The following is an 18,911-nucleotide window of genomic DNA, read 5'->3' as shown; positions in this document are numbered from 1 at the left end:
GTGGAGGATGGGAAGGGTGTGTCCGAGTGTTGTTGGTGACTGTGTTGACTCAGTAAGGATCAGCTATCCCTGCCCGCCTCTCTCTCAGCTCTCTACAGCGGCATGCAGAGCCAGAGCTGACCCAGCCAGACAGACAGGGCCAGCTCCCCTCCCTGTCTCAAGCTCCGGAACCACAACAGGCACAGGACGCACCTCGATCCAGCTGAGATGCCCCTTCATCAGGTGAGTCGGTAGCTATCCTCTCTCCAGCCCGCTGTTCATTTTATGTCTGCCAATACATTAATTCCTCCCATGTTTGCTAGCCTACTGACTATTGTATGTAGAGAGAAACTTGACCAGCTTCAATTAGTAACATTTAAATGTGTTGTAGGGTTCCTGGTGAGGATGAATTAAATGATTTGGGAGACAGTCAGATGGTATGACAGATTTAGAAGAGGTAGAGGAAATGGACTCAGTAGAGAGGATAGTTTGGACTACAAAATGTGTGTGTGTGTGTGTATATATATATATATATATATATATATATATATATATATATATATATATATATATATATATATATATATATATATATATATATATATATATATATATATATATATATATATATATATATATATATATATATATATATATATATATATATAGATATATATAGATATATATATATATATATATATATATAGATATATATAGATATATATATATATATAGATATATATAGATATATATAGATATATATAGATATATATATATAGATATATATATATATATATAGATATATATATAGATATATATATATAAATAGATATTGGACACACCTACTCATTCAAGAGTTTTTGTTTCTTTACTGTTTTCTACAGGGTAGGCCGTCATTGTAAATAATAATAATACCTTCTTTAAGTCTGCCTGTCCTTTTCTCATACTGACACCAGTTATACACATGTATAACACACTGTGTGTATATACAGTACCAGTCAAGAGTTTGGAAACACATACTCATTCAAGGGTTTTTCTTAATTTGGACTATTTACTACATTGTAGAATAATAGTGAAGACATCAAAACTATGAAATAACACATGGAATCATGTAGTAACCAAAAAAGTGTTAAACAAACTGAAATATATTTTCAAATTAGCCACCCTTTGCCTTGATGACAGCTTTGCACACTCTTGGCATTCTCTCAACCAGTTTCATGAGGTAGTCACCTGGAATGCGTTTCAATTAAAAGGTGTTCTTTGTTAAAAGTTAATTTGGGGATTTTTTTTCCTTAATGTGTTTGAGCCAAACAGTTGTGTTGTGACAAGGCAGGGGTTGTGTACAGAAGATAGCCCTATTTGGTAAAATACCATGTCCATATTATGGCAAGAACAGCTCAAATAAGCAAAGAGAAATGTCAGTCCATCATTGCTTTAAGACATGAAGGTCAGTCAATCTGGAAAATTTGAAGAACATTGAAAGTTTCTTCAAGTGCAGTCATAAAAAAACATCAAGCTCTATTATGAAACTGGCTCTCGTGAGGACCGTCACAGGAAAGGAAGACCCAGAGTTACCTCTGCTGTAGAGGATAAGTTCATTCGAGTTACCAACCTCAGAAATTGTGGCCCAAATAAATGCTTCACAGAGTTCAAGTAACAGACACATCTCAACATCAACCGTTCAGAGGAGACTGCATGATTCAGGGTTCATTCCACCACTAAAGGACACCAATAATAAGAAGAGACTTGCTTGGACCAAGAAACACGAGCAATGGACATTAGACCGTCGGAAAATTCTCCTTTGATCTGATGAGTGCAAATTTGAGATTTTTGGTTCCAACCGCCGTGTCTTTGTGAGACACAGAGCAGGTGAACGGATGATCTACGCATGTGTGGTTCCCACCGTGAAGCATGGAGGTGGTGGTGTGTGGGTGCTTTCCTGGTGACACTGTCTGTGATTTATTTTGAATTTAAGCCACACTTAACCAGCATGGCTACCACAGAATTCTGCAGCGATACACCATCTCATCTTGTTTGCGCTTAGTGGGACTATCATTTGTTTTTCCACAGGACAATGACCCAGCACACACTGTGTAAGGGCTATTTGACCAAGAAGGAGAGTGATGGAGTGCTGCATCAGATGATCTAGCCTCCACAATCACCCTACCTCAAACCAATTGAGGTGGTGATCAGCATATGTGGGAACTCCTTCAAGACTGTTGGAAAAGCATTCCTCATGAAGCTGGTTGAGAGAATGTCAAGAGTGTGCAAAGCTGTCATCATAGTGGCTACTTTGAAGAATCTCAAATTAAAAAATATATTTAGATTTGTTTAACACTTTTTTTGGTTACTACATGATTCAATATGTGTTATTTCATAGTTTTGATGTCTTCTATTATTCTGTAATGTATAAAAAAGTAAAAAATTCAGAAAAAAATCCTTGAATGAGTAGGTTTGTCAACTTTTGACTGGTATGTCATACATGTGTATAACTGGTGTCAGTATGAGAAGAGGACAGGCAGACTTAAAGAAGGTATTTTATTAGCAATAGCAGACATGAATAATGAAACTCAATTGCTAAACATACTGCAAATAGAACAGCATAAGTGATGCGTGAGTTTTGCGATGGCGGGGTGTGTCATCCATCACAATAACCATAGTTTTACAATGAATCATTCAAATTAGATTAAGTAAATGGAATTGCTTTGCATTAACTTTTTATTGCTTTTTGCTCTGGAAGTTCAAAGGCTTGATAGGTGTGTTTTAATATGCAAACCAACCATACTCTGCACATTTGTTTAACGAACGTTTCTCAGTGAGGATGCTATCAGAAGTGTTTCCATTCGGGTTTTTTTTGGGTGCGATGTTGTCAGCAGTCATGAACATGGCCAAGTGTGAGATCATTTCCTGGGACAGGGATTAACTTCTTGTCCCACCAGACATTATTTTAGATGGGTTTCAGTTCCACTGCGAAGGTTGATAAGCGGATTATTAACTATTTTTATACCTTGTTCATAAATCTACCTAGATAGGATTGCTATGATGAATGAATGGAATGTCATTCCAAACAATGGCAGATATTAAAAATAAAAAAAACATGAAATTCCACCTCTCAAAACAAGAAGAGGACAAAGTCATAGACTGGACTACTCAGTGAAAACATGACACAGCAAAACAGAGCCGGTGCTTTCCACCCGGCTGGTACAGGCTGAATGGACGAAGATAGGAGGATGAGGGTTGGACAAAGAGGCTGCTGATCCTGGACTTAAAAAGTGCTGTGCTATGCAGCATTGGGGTGATTCTCATGAAACCAGTTTTAAGCATGTCTGTTTCAAATTGTTACAAAACCATGATGCATCTGCAAAAATAAACTATAATTATGAAGACTAAGATGTCTAGTTTTTTGGCAGTTTCTTATTTTAAATCAATCTAAAAAAAAGTGTCAATTTTGTACATTTTCACCCCAAATTCTCATTACCGAGATGTGTCCGGATTACATTTTCGGGTCATTTTATTAAAATTGTACTTTTAGAAAAAACACAAAATATGATGCTGTAGTTTGTCCATCAGTCCTAACAATTGTATACTAGTTGAAGTTTACATGTGTGGGATGTAGACTCTGTCTCATGCTACCACTAGAGTGAATGCACCGCCAGCATTCAAAAGTGACCAAAACATCAGCCAGGAAGCAGAGGAACTGAGAAGTGGTCTATGGTCACCACCTGCAGAACCACTCCTTTATTGGGGGTGTCTTGTTAATTGCCTATAATTTCCACCTGTTGTCTATTCCATTTGCACAACAGCATGTGAAATGTATTGTCAATCAGTGTTGCTTCCTAAGTGGACAGTTTGATTGACTTGGTGTGATTGACTTGGAGTTACATTGTGTTGTTTAAGTGTTCCTTTTATTTTTTTGAGCAGTGTATATCATTCTCTCTACTATTATTCTTACATTTCACATTCTTAAAATAAAGTTGGGATCCTAACTGACCTAAGACAGGTCATATTTACGAGGATTAAATGTCAGGAATTGTGAAAAACTGAGTTTAAATGTATTTGGCTAAGGTGTATGTAAACTTCCGACTTCAACTGTAGATACTTTATAGGCATATTGTATTATACCGTCCCATTCAATCCAGAATTGTATCTATAGTACCTTTTAATCACAAATATCCACATCCTAATACACCAATATTACCTGTAAAGACCTTGGATACATTATTTTTCTTGTCTCTTTGTTACTTTTGACTTTTAAATATACATGCATGTAATTACAGTACTTACAGGGCAGTCAGCAAGTATTCACATCCCTTGACTTTTTCAATATGTTGTTTCAAAGTGGTTTAAATGGATTTAATTGTAATTTTTTGTCAAAATACTTTTGTCAAGTTGGAAGTATTCAACCCCTTGAGTCAATACATGTTAGAATAACCTCTGGTTGTTGATCTTTGCTAGATAACCATTCAGGTCTAGCCATAGATCTTCAAGCAGATTTAAGTCAAAACTTTAACTTGGCCACTCAGGAACATTCACTGTCTTCTTGGTAAGAAACTCCAGTGTAGATTTGGCCATTTGTTTTAGGTTATTGTCCTGCTGAAAGGTGAATTCATCTTTTCCTCTAGGATTTTGCCTGTGCTTAGCTCCATTCTGTTTATTTTTTATCCTGAAAAACTCCCCAGTCCTTAACGATTACAAGCATACACATAACATGATGCAGCCACCACTATGCTTGAACATATGAGGAGTGGTACTCCGTAATGTGCTGCATTGGATTTGCCCCAAATATAACACTTTTGTATTCAGGACAAAAAGTTAATTGCTTTGTCACATTTGTTTTGCAGTATTCCTTTAGTGCCTTGTTACAAACAGGATGCATGTTTTGGATGCATATTTATATTCTGTACAAGCTTCCTTCTTTTCCTTCTGTCAATTAGGTTAGTATTGTGGAGTAACTACAATGTTGTTGATCCATCCTCAGTTTTCTCCTATCACAGCTATTAAATTCTCTGTTTTAAAGTCACCATTGGCCTCATAATGAAAACCCCTGAGTAGTTTCCTTCCTCTCAGGAAACTGAGTCCAGAAGGATGCCTGTAGTGACTGGGTGTATTGATACACCATCCGAAGTTAAATTAATAAATTCACCATGCTCAAAGGAATATTTTTTTTTTTTTTACCCATCTACCAATAGGTGCCCTTCTTTTTGAGTCAATGGAAAATCTCCCTGGTCTTTGTTGCCAAATCTTTCTGAAATTCACTGTTCGACTGAGGGACCTTACAGATAAAATTATGTGTGGGGTACAGAGATGAGGTAGTCATTCAAAAATCGTGTTAAACACGATTAAGTGAGTCCATGCAAAACTGTTGCGGTAATGACAATTGTTACATTTGTAGTTGTGGAAATTGTTATAAAATGCATAATATCAGAAAAAAAATTATTATGATGAAATAGATAGAAGTAAAGATCCTAATCAAATCCAATTTTATTTGTTGCGTGTAGACCTTACCATGAAATACTTACAAGCCCTTAACCAACAATACAGTTTTAAGAAAATCTCAGTGATCCAAGAGAAAATTGTTTGAAAAATGACACTTGAGAATTTGTGGGTCAAATGCCTGTATCGTGAGAATGACCATAAAATTGGGGGTAAATTCCATTTAAATTCAGTCAATTAAAGAAATGCAATTGAACCCAACAGGGCACACATCACAGGTTGAGAGTCAAATCCAAAAACTACTCTGGCAAAGTCAGGGAGTGATACAAAATATGTATTATTTGTTTATATAAAGTCTGCTGTAGTTTGAATATGACATTCTAAGTATTGACTTTACAGCATTGTGAACTATCATTTGGTTGTAAAATATTACAACTTTGCTTTCATCCTGTCTCATCCTAGCACCTATCCTCTCTTCCTCTCATCCTAGCACCTCTCTTCTCTTCACACATTCTGATGACTTACCATACATACAATTGTCAACCTTTTTGCTGGGCAGCAGGTGGAAAAATCGTAAAACAACCACCGATGGCTTCTATGGGATGTGGCCTGCGTAAGTTTATTCTTGAGATATAAATGTGCATATTGATCAGAACAATACCCACTGGGCACACACTGGTTGAATCGACGTTGTTTCAATGTCATTTGCCACATGGAATTAACACGAAAATACATTGGATATGAAAAAAGTCATCTCATTTCAACCAGCTTTGTAAGCATAAAAATGAGGGTAAAATGTTCTGAAATACATTGACTTAACCTGATTAACAGGTTGTTACGTCAATCTAATTTCAACATAATCATCAGAACTATGTATACGTTGAAACTAAGTTGAAAATTCCACAGAAACGTAAAAAATATTTTTGATTGTATATTCAATTGGGTGGTTGAAATTATGCTGAAATTTAGATTTGATTAAACATATTTTATTTGACCTTGTTTCAATGTTGTAGTAAAATGGTATGTTTGAATCAGTGTCGTTGTTTCAACGTCATGCTACTGTATCAACCTAAATAAAGTGGTATAATGAGATAACGTGTGAAGACAAAGTCCAATGATTTCTGCCTGAACAGTGACTCCTACTGGTATATGAGGGGTAATGCATTTAAGTGAGAACAAGTCTACCATCCAGATGCCTACATCTATGTACCCTGTTAGCTTTCGAAACAAGCTGTGTTCGCTTTAGCTGACCTATCATCTCAATACATTTTGACCTTTTATCAACTTCCATACTCATTTGAGTTGACTACCTAAATAACGTTAAATCGTTTTTAAATGAACTTTTCTAACACAAGCTGTATGTGAAAGGCAATTCGGAGTGAGGCTGAGTTTATGTAGGCTACATTGACATCTGATTTGCCCAACAAAGGACACTTTGGCTGCATTTACACAGGCAGAACAATTCTGATATTTTTTTCTCACTAATTGGTCTTTTTACTCTGAAAAGGAGCTGATGTGATTTGGTAAAAAGGCCAATTAGTGGAAACAATATCAGAATTGGGCTGCCTGTGTAAATGCAGCCCATCATTTCAACATGTAGTTAGCTATACCATCATTCATCCATGGTTGATTGGATCTTTGGAAGTTTAGAAGTAGTTACCATTAGCCCTATAAATAGGATGCAAAATTCATTATATTAATAATAATGGATATTGTCTTTTATATGAAGGATGGTTGATGGATTTCTAATTTAATCTACAAATTATTAATATGTAGGATTCATGTCGCCATCTCAACCAAAAATATAAGTTGAAGAATAGGACTAAATCAAATCAAACTTTATTTAAAGTTTGATTTGATTTAATGCTATTCTTGAACTTGGATTTTTGGTTGAGATGGAGAAGTGAATCCAACATATCAATTGCGTTCACCATTCAATATCCAGTTTGTCAACAAATGAATGATTGATAGGTTAGGGCTAGGGTTATTTAGGTAGTCTACGCAAATGGAAGCTGATCAGTGTCAATCTGTGTTTACATAATAGCTCAGCTGAAACGAACACAGCTTGTTTTCAAAGCTAAGTATGGTACATAGATGTAGGCATCTGGATGGTAGACTTGTTCTCACTGAAATGCATTTTCCCCTCATACCAGTAGTAGTCCCTGTTCAGGCAAGAATTGTTGGACTGTGCCTTCACATTTTATTTCAATACCTCGTTATTTAGGTTGATGGTATGACGTTGAAACAATGACGTTGATTTAAAAATACAATTTTACTATCAACATTGAAACAAGGTCAAATAAAATGTCTATCATATATGAAATTTGACATAATTTCAATCCCCCAATATATATTGAATATAGGATGAAAATGATTTTTAATGTTTCTACGTTTTCCACGTTGATTCCACATCACAATACGTAGACAAATGACGTTCAAACAACGTTGATTCAACCAGTGTGTGCCCAGTGGGTAGTGCGTAATGACTCTATGGGTCTGTGCGAGACTGAGATGAATGTCCTTAGACTGATCCCAGATCTGTACGAGTTGACAAGACGCCACAAACAGATCTGAGACCAGGCTACTGTTGACTGATATTGAGCAGTAGCCATAATGTATGTCAGGACAGGACAGTTATCTGGGCCTTGACACCTTCTTTCCCCAATGTGTCTGATCAGGTATCCAGGGCGATGACAACCTCCAGTCCATGATTGTTGGCACGGTGATGAGGAAGATTAAGTCTCGCACCTGGAAGAAGCAGCGTTACTTCAAGCTGCAGGAGGACTGCATGACCATCTGGTACAAGTCCAAGAAGGCTGGGAACGCCCACTCCACATGTGAGTAGTGACATTTACATGCTTAGACAATGTTTAGGCAACATCACCTACTGACACACATTTTGTCACATATGATACTTATTATATGATTGTCCACAAGATTATGTTCGGCAGCAGGCTATACACTGAGTGGACAAAACATTCTGAATATTGAGTTGCACCCCCTTTCGCCCTCAGAACAGCCTCAATTCGCCGTGGCATGCACTCTACAAGGTGTCAAAATTGTTCCACAGGGATGCTGGCCCATGTTGACTCTAGTGCTTCCCAAGGTTGTGTCAAGTTGGCTGGATGTCCTTTGGGTGGTAGACCATTCTTGATACACACAGGAAGCTGTTGAGCGTGAAAAACCCAGCAATGTTGCAGCTCTTGACACACTCAAACCAGTGCGCCTGGCACATACTACCATACTCCGTTCAAAGGCTCTTAAATCTTTTGTCTTGCTCATTCACCCTCTGAATGGCACACATACACAATCCATGTCTCAATTGTCTCAAGGCTTAAAAATCCTGTCGTCCCCCTTCATCTACACTGATTGAAGTGGTTTTAACAAGTGATACCTGGTCAGTGACACCTGGATTCACCTGGTCAGTCTATGTCATGGAAAAAGCAGTTGTTCCTAATGTTTTGTATACTCTCATTTGAGTCATTTTGTTGTAGCAGGGGACTAGTTTTATCATCACTGAAGTGAGTGATAATATTGGGCTACAGGGTTCACCATGTACCTAAAGACTTGACTTATTCCCTTTAGCCACAAGTGGAGCAAAGGGCCTGAAGAACACCCAAGGAGATAAATACCTAAAGAGATACCTAAGTAGATAGTATTCCGCTTCTCTTTTCCCTTTCAACAGTCTCTGTGAATGACGTGGAGACGGTGCGTGAGGGCCACCAGTCAGAGGTTTTGCTCAGCATCGCAGACGAGTTTCCCCCGGACCGCTGCTTCACACTGGTGTTCCGTGGTCGCCGTGGCAACCTGGACCTGGTGGCAGACTCGGCGGATGAGGCCCAGTCCTGGATCAAAGGCATGAAGAAGCTGATCGAGAACCTGGAGAACATGGGCGAGAGTGAGAAGCTTGACCAGTATCTTTTCTGACAAGCTAAACCAATCAATCAAATGTATTTACAAAGCCCTGTATATATCAACAGTTGTCACAAAGTGCTTAACAGGAACCTGGCCAAATACGATACATAGTCTTAGCTAGTTTGCTTAATGAAGTTAAGAAGTGCACTATACATGTGTATAGCAGACTATCGTTTGTGTTATAGCTCCAAAGGTTTCCCTGTAGCATGATGACGTTTCCCTTAAGCGACATTTCCAGGTGGATCTGTGAATGGTTTAAGAAGGCTGATAAGAACAACGACGGCAGAATGAACTTCCCGGAGATCAGGGTCCTGCTGAAGATGATGAACGTGGACATGAACGAACATCACGCTCACCGACTCTTCATGGTAAAAGCCCTGAGATCATCTTAATAAGACCGTATATCTTTGATTCTTGTACATTGCTTGTGTCTGTTGAGGCCTGAAGACCTTTCTCCATTTTATCTACAGACGGCAGACAAGTCTCAGACGGGGACTCTGGAGGATGATGAGTTTGTCCTGTTCTACAAGATGCTGACCCAGAGAGAGGACGTTCTCAGGGTGTTCCAGGACTACTCTGGCGACGGACAGAAGCTGTCTCTGCGGGACCTGGAGGAGTTCCTGAGAGATGAACAACTGGAGGAGGTGGACGGGGTTCAGCAGCTGGCCATGGAGCTCATCCAGCGCTACGAACCCTCCGACACAGGTAGTACTGACCTCTGACCCTGGCATGATTTGTTGCTATAGCTGACCAATCACACCCTATGAATAATCAGGTCAATAACCATATCATCAGGTCAACATTCCTGGTCAAGCAGTTCTTGTTATTTCAACCAAGAGCCAATATATTTGAATGAACATCATGATGGTTGTAATGAAAAATATAAATATATAGTTTCAACTGATGTTGAAACCAATGTTTTCTTTTTTGACTTTGTTTGTTGTTCCACAGCGAAGATGCTGAAGGCCATGTCTATCGACGGTTTCCTGATGTACCTGGCGTCGGCTGAGGGCTCCATCTTCCACCCCAGACAGCAGAGCCTGTACCAAGACATGACTCAGCCCCTCAACCACTACTTCATCTCCTCTTCACACAACACATACCTGATGGAGGACCAGCTTCGAGGACACAGCAGTGTCGAGGGATACATACGGTATGTACACTACACCACTGGTGGCTGATTGGAAGGCTTAGTAGGCCGTTCTTGAGAGTGGTTTATCCTTTGTATTGGAAGATGATTTTGATCTCTGTCTTGAGGTGAATTACGACACAACTTTTAGAAGACAGAATCAGAGGGGTTGATCGATGTCCATTAAAAATGAATATACTCTGGGACAAAGTCCAAAAGGGCTAACTTGTTTCTTCTTCGTTAGGGCTTTGAAGCGAGGCTGTCGGTGTGTAGAAGTAGACTGTTGGGACGGTCCCAATGGAGAGCCTATCGTCTACCACGGACACACCTTCACCTCCAAGATCCTCTTCAAAGATGTTGTGATCGCACTGAGAAACTATGCCTTCAAGGTATTTATTTATTCAGAAAAAAATTGTAATGACAAGATTAAACCTCTTTGTATGGTATGCTTCACAGGTGTTCTCTGCGGTATCGTGACATAATGTTTACATATCAGTGCAGAATACAGGGGTGTTTTCAACTATTCAGATCCAATCATTGTTTAGCATTTTCATGGTCCGTTACCAGTGCAGTACTTTGCACACAGGAACTTGCAGTACCTTGCAGTATCAACACACTCCTCACTCAGCACCTCATTATATGTGTATGAGTCAGGAGGGGGATCATTCCATCATGATATCCCAAAGCCACGGCCCTTTCAGAAAGCCGAGCCCTCACACAGTAAACCAGCATATGACCTGCCTGTCAAAGACTTACCCTATTCTGTGCCAAGACAGTCCTCCGTGTCGCCAGGTTCATGTTGTGTGTCAGGGTTTCAGGACCCTGGTCAAAAGTAGTGCACTGCATAGGGAATAAGGTGCCATTCTGGGATGCAACCACTCATACAGGACAGCCCAGAATGTAGTGGGTGGACTACATAGAGGGGGTCGTTTGGGACTCACTCTCTGTCTGTCTGCAACTGGATGGTGGCCTGGGCTGCTCCATGCAACCCCTGTCCTGTCTGCCACAGTGGAGAAGCCGCTGGTGTATATAAACTGGTAGCAGGTATAGCCTTTCTCCTCACACTGAGAATGCTGCAGTCCAGTGTTGAATTATTCACTCTCCCCTTCCTCCCCTCCCAGGTATCAGAGTACCCGGTCATCCTGTCCACCGAGAACCACTGCGGTGTTGAACAGCAGCGAGTCATGGCCCAACACCTCAACACCATCCTTGGGGACAAGCTGCTGAAAAGCACCCTGGATGGAAAGATACCCGTCAGCTTTCCTTCTCCTGAGGTAAGGCAGGCACCAGGAACAGTTGCCAGGTAATCTGCTCTGATCTGACTCTCACCACGGCAAGAGCAAACATAGCATGGTGGTGGTGATAGGACAGAATTGTCCCCACAGAAATACAATTACTACAACGGACATTACTATTCCAATTCAAGCCAGCGTTCTGCAATGCGTGGACCGGCGGCCATATTGAGTTTGTCAAATTGCCATGGGCTGCAGTCCAAACACATTATTTTTACCCCCTCAGCCCTTGCACTATCCACTTTCCCTCGGGGGAATCCCAGTCGAAACCGGATGCAGTTTGATTGCCATCTTAAGTGGAGGTCCAATTCACTAACTTTGCCCCCACGGTCCTCAATTTAGCTTGAGGGAGCGAGTGAACAATTTTGGACCAAGTTTGGAAAACCTTGCTCTAGGCTACCTGCCGCCCTCTAGGCTAGGCTACCTGCCCCTTTCGGGTGGAGTCAGTGTACAGAATGTACGTAATTTTATTTTTGGATTATTTTGACCCCCCTTTTTCTCCCCAATTTCGTAGAATCCAATTATTAGTAGTTACTATCTTGTCTCATCGCTACAACTCCCGTATGGGCTCGGGAGAGACGAAGGTCGAAAGTCATGCGTCCTCCGAAACACAACCCAACCAAGCCGCACTGCTTCTTAACACAGCGCTCATCCAACCCGGAAGCCAGCCGCCCACCACAGGAGTCGCTGGTGCGCGATGAGACAAGGACATCCCTACCGGCCAAACCCTCCCTAACCCGGACGACGCTAGACCAATTGTGTGTCGCCCCACGGACCTCCCAGTCGCGCCCGGCTACGACAGAGCCGCTGGTGGCACAGCTAGTGCTGCGATGCAGTGCCTTAGACCACTGCACCACCTGGGAGGCCCTAGAATGTACATTATTAAACCAGTTTATCTTGTTGATAGAATGCCTCAAAGATAATTGAAGAGCACATTCATTAGAATTCACACAGAATTTCAGATTCACTTTTTATAATCACTGTTTTATCATATTAATATAAGGCTATAAAACAGATTAACCTGCCTAAAAGTTCCTTGTACAAAAATCTAAATGTATTCCAATAGATTACATGTAATCAAAAGAATCATGAATACTCATTTGAGATATGCAAATACTGAATATGTGGCAGAAAGCAAAAATGAAAAAAAAAAAATTTCATATATTTGACAGTTTGAACATAGAACCCAGATTAAAGGAAGAGTGGGGGGGCCCCAGGACCGAGTTTGGGAAACCCCACTGTAGAGTGACCTGTCAGTTCACCTTCCCTTTCACTACCTGTCTTGCTACCTACCTTTCTATCAGTGCCTCCCGGAGCCATGTGATCTGTGCTGTAAGATGCAACACTGGCACAGTGAATTATTAAAAAGACACAAAATTGTTCCCTCAGCACTGAATAGAATATGACTGATTGTTCTCTGTCTTTCGACATTGTATTGGGCGTGACCTGCAGGTCCATGTAGGACAATGAAGACAAAGACTTTATATGCACTGCATCTCAATGCAAAGACTATTGTCTGTCTGTGCATGATGTATATTTGTTCTGCCCGAGTGTTTGTTGTATACTGTGCCCACAGTCATCAAGTACGTAGGTGACTCTAAATATCTATCTGTGTTACGTTACCAATATGCAATAGAGAGAGAGGTTGAGAGAGACGTGCTGTCGAGAGGCTTTCTGAAACATGCCCTGGTACAGAAGCATGATATCTATTCCCTGGTGATGAAACGATCTAGATCCATTGTTCTGACTGACAGGAGCTGAAGGGGAAGATTCTTCTCAAGGGGAAGAAGATCGGAGGTCTGGAGGAGAGTCTGAACGGGCCGGTGGAGCCGGAGGACTCCCTGACAGGAGAGGTGAGCGACGAGGACGAGGCGGCTGACATCGATGAGGACAGCCTCCACAGCAACAGCCTCCGACGCATGGCCAAGGTAGGCTACTGGTGTGTGTGGGTGGGTGGGTGCCTGTGTGTGCAATTGTGCATGCGACATTGACGAGGATAACCTCTGCAGTGACAGCCAAGGTGGGCTACTTATCCTCGGCCGGAGCTGTCCGACCTCTCACCACTTCCTCTAGGGATTGACCTGCGAGACGTTTGTCTGTGTCTCTTGTCTAGGGTTTCAAAGGGAGGGTATATTACTGGAAACTTTAGAAGTTTACCAGTAAACTACCAGAATTTTGGTATCTTTCACCCTTTTGGGGTACTTCAGATTATCACAGGTGTCTGTAATTATCTCTGTCCCTCTGTGTGGCCTATCACATGTAAAATATAGGAAATAATTCAATAAGATGATAGAATGACAAAGCTGTAAAACATTATCCTAAATATAAACCATCAACTTAGTAAATACCATTGGTATTTAACATGAGTGTTTCAGCATGAAATATCCTTTTTATATATACTTTTTTACACACTTTTAGTTATTTACTATGTCAACATTTGTTGTTAATGTTTTGCCACCAAACTGGTGGCAGTTGTAAAAAATGTCAATAGTTGGAGGAGTTGCAGAGTCCATTGAAAATAATGCCATTGCTGAGTAATGTTTTTTTTTCATTACTTAGGCTATTTTCTCCATATGGACACAGATATAAAAAATGAATACTATATTTGAATACATTTTTTAAAAAGATATTCAAGTATAAATGACCAAAGTTATGTTAGACTGCCATAGATGTTATGTTAATTATCAAAAAGACTGAGGGTTCCGGTAACTTTGGTAAACTACCGGTAACTTTGATAAACTACCGGTAGCTTTGCAACCCTAGTCCTGTCACTAACCTCTGGGCCTGCCTGGATGTAGTCCTATATATTTCACTGTCACTCCTCCTCAACTCCATCTCCCGCTCTCAAATCCACTTGGCATAAGACTTCTGTCACTCACTCCCCCATTGTCCCTCAACTCCATCAGGGCAAAAGAGTATCCTCTTTGTCTGAATCTTCTGTGTTGACTTAGCCAAGTTATAACACTTTTATAGCACTGATATTGTTCAAGGGTTGCGTTCAACTCTGAAATCGCTCATGAAAGATATAGGGCTAAAGCCAGGGACTATACCAAGTGAGCCTCCTAACGGTGCCATACGAACACTAGAGGTAGCCATGGAGAGAGAGAGAGAGAGGACGAGAGAGCCGACGGTACCAACTCTCTTTCAAGACTGTACTACTGTTTTGAGAGAGAAGGCTGACTGACTGACTGACTGTAGGATAGAGGTAGAGAGCCCTCTAAAACGAGACACTTAATTGAAGTCGGGGAATCACCTTTATTCTTGGTTCTTTCATGATATCGCTCAATAACAAGCAGTGCCCATGAACAGATTAGATGGAGTCCATGGATCGAAGACATCTTTTAACATTGATACTCTATGTTTAACGAAAGCCATGGATGAGAATGCCATACTAGGGTTGACATGGTTTGATCAATATGGTAATCAGGGGTAAAGCCAGCTGTCTACAGGAGCAGTGAGCTCTGGGATGCCCTTGGCCCTGGTGTAACTTACTCTGATGATGTCCTGTCCTACAGACGGGACTGTAGCTCAGAGTCTCTGTTTGTGTTCGGCTCCGGATCGGCTTTCATATAGAGGCAGCCCAGGTGTGCACTAAGACTGGGACACCTGGTTGCATTGCTAATTAGTCTGGCCTTGTGTCTGCCTGCATACCTCAAGCTTTCGGTCATCGAAGCCTGATTAGCACTGGCAAGACCTACTGTGGTTGGCTTCATAGTGAAGTATCACTTACTCCATATTGGGGTTGCCTCGGTCCACTTGCTGCTTTCACCCAGGGCTAGCTGCACTCCACTCCTCCTCTCAAACTGTACGAGTGCCACGTTGCTCTCAAAAGTAGGGTTGTCTATCCAATCCTGCTATTGCAGTATTGTCCAAGCCATTGCCCAATGTATATGTGGTTGAATTGAATGTAGCTTAGAAAAGGTCAACACTCCAATTTCCCAGCTATGGATCAATAAAGTTTATTCAATTCAACTCTCGTTCTTTTCCTCAGAAATCGAAGCAGCGTCTGTCAAAGGAGCTGTCGGACTGTGTGGTTTACTGCAAGAGTGTCCACTTCAGCAGCTTCAAGCACTCCCGCATTCACTCCAAGTTCTACGAGATATCCTCCTTCACAGAGTCCAAAGCCCGCAAACACTTGAGAGAGGCAGGTGGGGCCTGAATCTCTACTGTAGCTCACGACATCATCAGTCAGGATCAACCAGTCACTTACTCACTCAGGACAATTTGTGTCGTTCTGTTTGGACCACAAAACAGAAGCCAAAAGTTGTTGATTTACTAAAAGGAAATGTTGCCTGATTAGTGAGATTTAGTCAGTTATTAAGTAAGGGCCGTAAACAGAGGCAGAATGACTAGAAGACACAGTGCTTTGTATGTGTACTGTTCAATTGCATGGTTCCTCAAGCTCATCTCATGTATGGTTTAACTGCCTTTCTCTTCCAGGGGCAGAGTTTGTGCATCACAATGCCAGGCAACTGACCAGGGTTTATCCCAGTGGCCTCAGAACAGACTCCTCCAACTTCAACCCACAGGAAATGTGGAACACAGGGACTCAAATAGGTGAGGGGCGTTTTAGGTCGTTCTAAGGCACGACACAATGATTAAACAAAATATCAATTTCCATTTTTCCAAACATGACTTTGTGAAGCTAGTTAAGCTTATACTTCTGTTCGGATCAGTTGGTTAATTTCTCTGTTTTCCTTGCTTCCTCAGTTGCGTTGAATTTCCAGACGGCAGGGGTTGAGATGGACCTCAACGATGGACTGTTTAGTCAAAATGGCCGCTGTGGCTACGTCCTCAAACCTGACTTCATGAGGATGTCAGAGAGGAGTTTCGATCCGGAGGTTCCAATTAACCGGGAAGGCTACCGACCCCTCAGTCTCTGCATTCAGGTACAAATAACAAACTGAGACCTACCTAAGACACAACCTGAGCCACAACAGAAAAACGACAGAAACCAAGTGGAACGCTAACCTTCCGATCTGACCTAAAGTGCTCTCATTGTGTGTGTATATATTTGTGTGTGTTTTCAAGGTGATCAGTGGACAGCAGCTTCCCAAAGTGAATATCAAGGAGAGCTCCGTTGTGGACCCGTTTGTGAGAGTGGAGATCCATGGAGTTCCTCTAGACCAGGCCAAGCAGGAGACCAGATACATAGACAACAATGGTAATATACACACCCATTAAATCCCAATCACATAAATGCTTACAAGGTGACTTTTTACAGAAATGTTGATACATTAAAGCAGTATAGTACAGTATTATATTCTATTATTTGATATATTTATGAATTGTGTTTGCACAGGATTCAATCCAGTGTGGTATGACACTTTGCGGTTCACCATCCATGCGCCTGAACTGGCCCTGGTACGCTTTGTGGTGGAGGACTACGACAAGGCGTCAAGGAATGATTTTGTCGGACAGTATAGCTTGCCTTTCTCATGTATTCAGCAAGGTGAGGCTCATCCATGTATTTAAGCGTTTCATACAAACTCATGATATAACCTCCTAATATGACAGTCACATGTAATGGCATTTAATACGATGGGATGAATGGTCTCCTACAGCTGTTTTACTCCCTTTTCCAGGATACCGTCACATCCACCTCCTGTCAAAGGACGGAACCAGTATTCCTCCCGCCTCCTTATTTGTACATGTTAGAATCACTAACCTTGTATGAGCTGAACACTAGAGATTCCAGTCGCTGCTTACCTCCCTGGCATTTACAAGACTTGTAGATGGAACAGGTGGAAGACGCTGACGGTGAAAGACACAGAAGGTGGAAGACTCGACTAAAGGAGAACAAACCATCATAGTTTCCCCAGGCAGTTTTGACATTCAAGAGCTAGTTTCACAAACTATGTAATGAATAGTTCCTGTAACTACTTCCTCAAAATAGTATGTAATGTTGTGCATATACTAAGCCAAATGTTTTTTTGTAGTTATTAATGTACTTTTAGAAAGTATGATTGGTGTGGTTTTCACTTGTGATCTTACAATTCTATATTTATAGTGTGTATTCCCAATCTGATGTATTACTGAAGAACTGGCTCTGGGATGATTCTGTTTTTCCAACTCTATTTCATCACATGCTAGTCAACTACACAACTGTACTTGAGATTATTTTTTTGTTTTGTTGCAATGACACTGTATGTAGCGGAGAAGTGTGCCTCCACTGGTCAAGAGTAATGACACATTTCAACATAATTTAAGTCGGTCATCTTATCCACATCACAGTATTTTCGATGAACCAAGCTCCTCAAGAACGTAACATTGATGACACTGTTTAGTTAGTTGCCTAGGCTTACTGCATGACATATTTCCTCCCTCTTTTGCCTATTGGCAAGTTTTGGTTTAAAATGGGTTATGACGCCAATGAAACCTAATATACTCCAGTCTCTCTCTCTCTCTCTCTCATATTATCATTTCCATGAACAATTCGTTTAGTATAAACAGCAATAACAGCGGGATAAAAAAAATGCCTCAACTTGTGTCATCAGTTTTGGATCATTTTATAGAAGATGTAAATATTTGCTGCTGGGTTAATCGTTGTATATTTTTGTACACACACTGTGTGTGTTCGTGATGTATAGCAGGGGTCTCCAACCCTATTCCTAGAGAGCTTACCCTACTGTAGATTTTTTTGCTCCAATCCCAGTTGTAACTAACAATCAGCTTTATCAACCAACTAATTATTAGAATCAGCTGTGCTAGATTATGGTTTGGAGTGAAAATCTACAGGACGCTCGCTTTCCAGGAACAGGGTTGGAGATCCCTGATGCATAGCCTATTGTATTGTGTTATAGCATACCTATGAACTCTTTTGTATTATTGGCCAGTTCAGACTTCATAGACCTATATTATTTGTATATGTATTTAACTATGTATGCATGTTTCTACAGTATTTAGTTATTTGCCATATCCATTTGCAAATAAAGATGATTTTCAATTATCTAAAGAGTTCAGAGACTGGTGAGATTCGATTATGGATGTATATATATACAAAGATGACATACATATGAAATTTTATCATCTTAATAATTTAGATACACGGTCGTGATTTACTTCACCCATTTTGTTTTCTTGTAGGCCTATTTTTTTTTTTGCCCACTCCATCAGTCACTGCGGGACTTTGTGAGGAAGAGGCGGAAATATAGTTTGCACAC

The 18,911-nt window shown here is 40.7% G+C and overlaps 1 protein-coding gene across 2 annotated transcripts; it reads left to right on the top strand.

The window, feature by feature from the left end:
- Nucleotides 1–69: 69 nt before the first annotated feature.
- On the top strand, nucleotides 70–18,697 carry plcd4a (phospholipase C, delta 4a). Of its 2 annotated transcripts, XM_031824474.1 has the most exons (16): nucleotides 70–222; nucleotides 5,903–6,025; nucleotides 8,091–8,249; nucleotides 9,098–9,326; nucleotides 9,566–9,695; nucleotides 9,798–10,032; nucleotides 10,279–10,480; nucleotides 10,701–10,845; nucleotides 11,578–11,730; nucleotides 13,503–13,676; nucleotides 15,740–15,896; nucleotides 16,189–16,305; nucleotides 16,459–16,637; nucleotides 16,780–16,912; nucleotides 17,051–17,200; nucleotides 17,334–18,697. In XM_031824474.1, exons 2-16 carry the CDS (start codon nucleotides 5,929–5,931, stop codon nucleotides 17,423–17,425), a joined length of 2,352 nt encoding a protein of 783 aa, XP_031680334.1. In that variant the 5' UTR covers nucleotides 70–222; nucleotides 5,903–5,928; the 3' UTR covers nucleotides 17,426–18,697. The 2 variants fall into 2 exon arrangements, with proteins under 2 accessions (XP_031680334.1, XP_031680335.1); XM_031824475.1 differs by lacking the exon at nucleotides 70–222 and having other exon boundaries at nucleotides 5,761–6,025.
- Nucleotides 18,698–18,911: the final 214 nt, after the last annotated feature.

Source organism: Oncorhynchus kisutch, linkage group LG5, assembly GCF_002021735.2.
Source record: "Oncorhynchus kisutch isolate 150728-3 linkage group LG5, Okis_V2, whole genome shotgun sequence".
Taxonomy (NCBI): Eukaryota; Metazoa; Chordata; class Actinopteri; order Salmoniformes; family Salmonidae; genus Oncorhynchus; species Oncorhynchus kisutch.
This window is presented reverse-complemented; position numbering and strand designations above follow the sequence as displayed.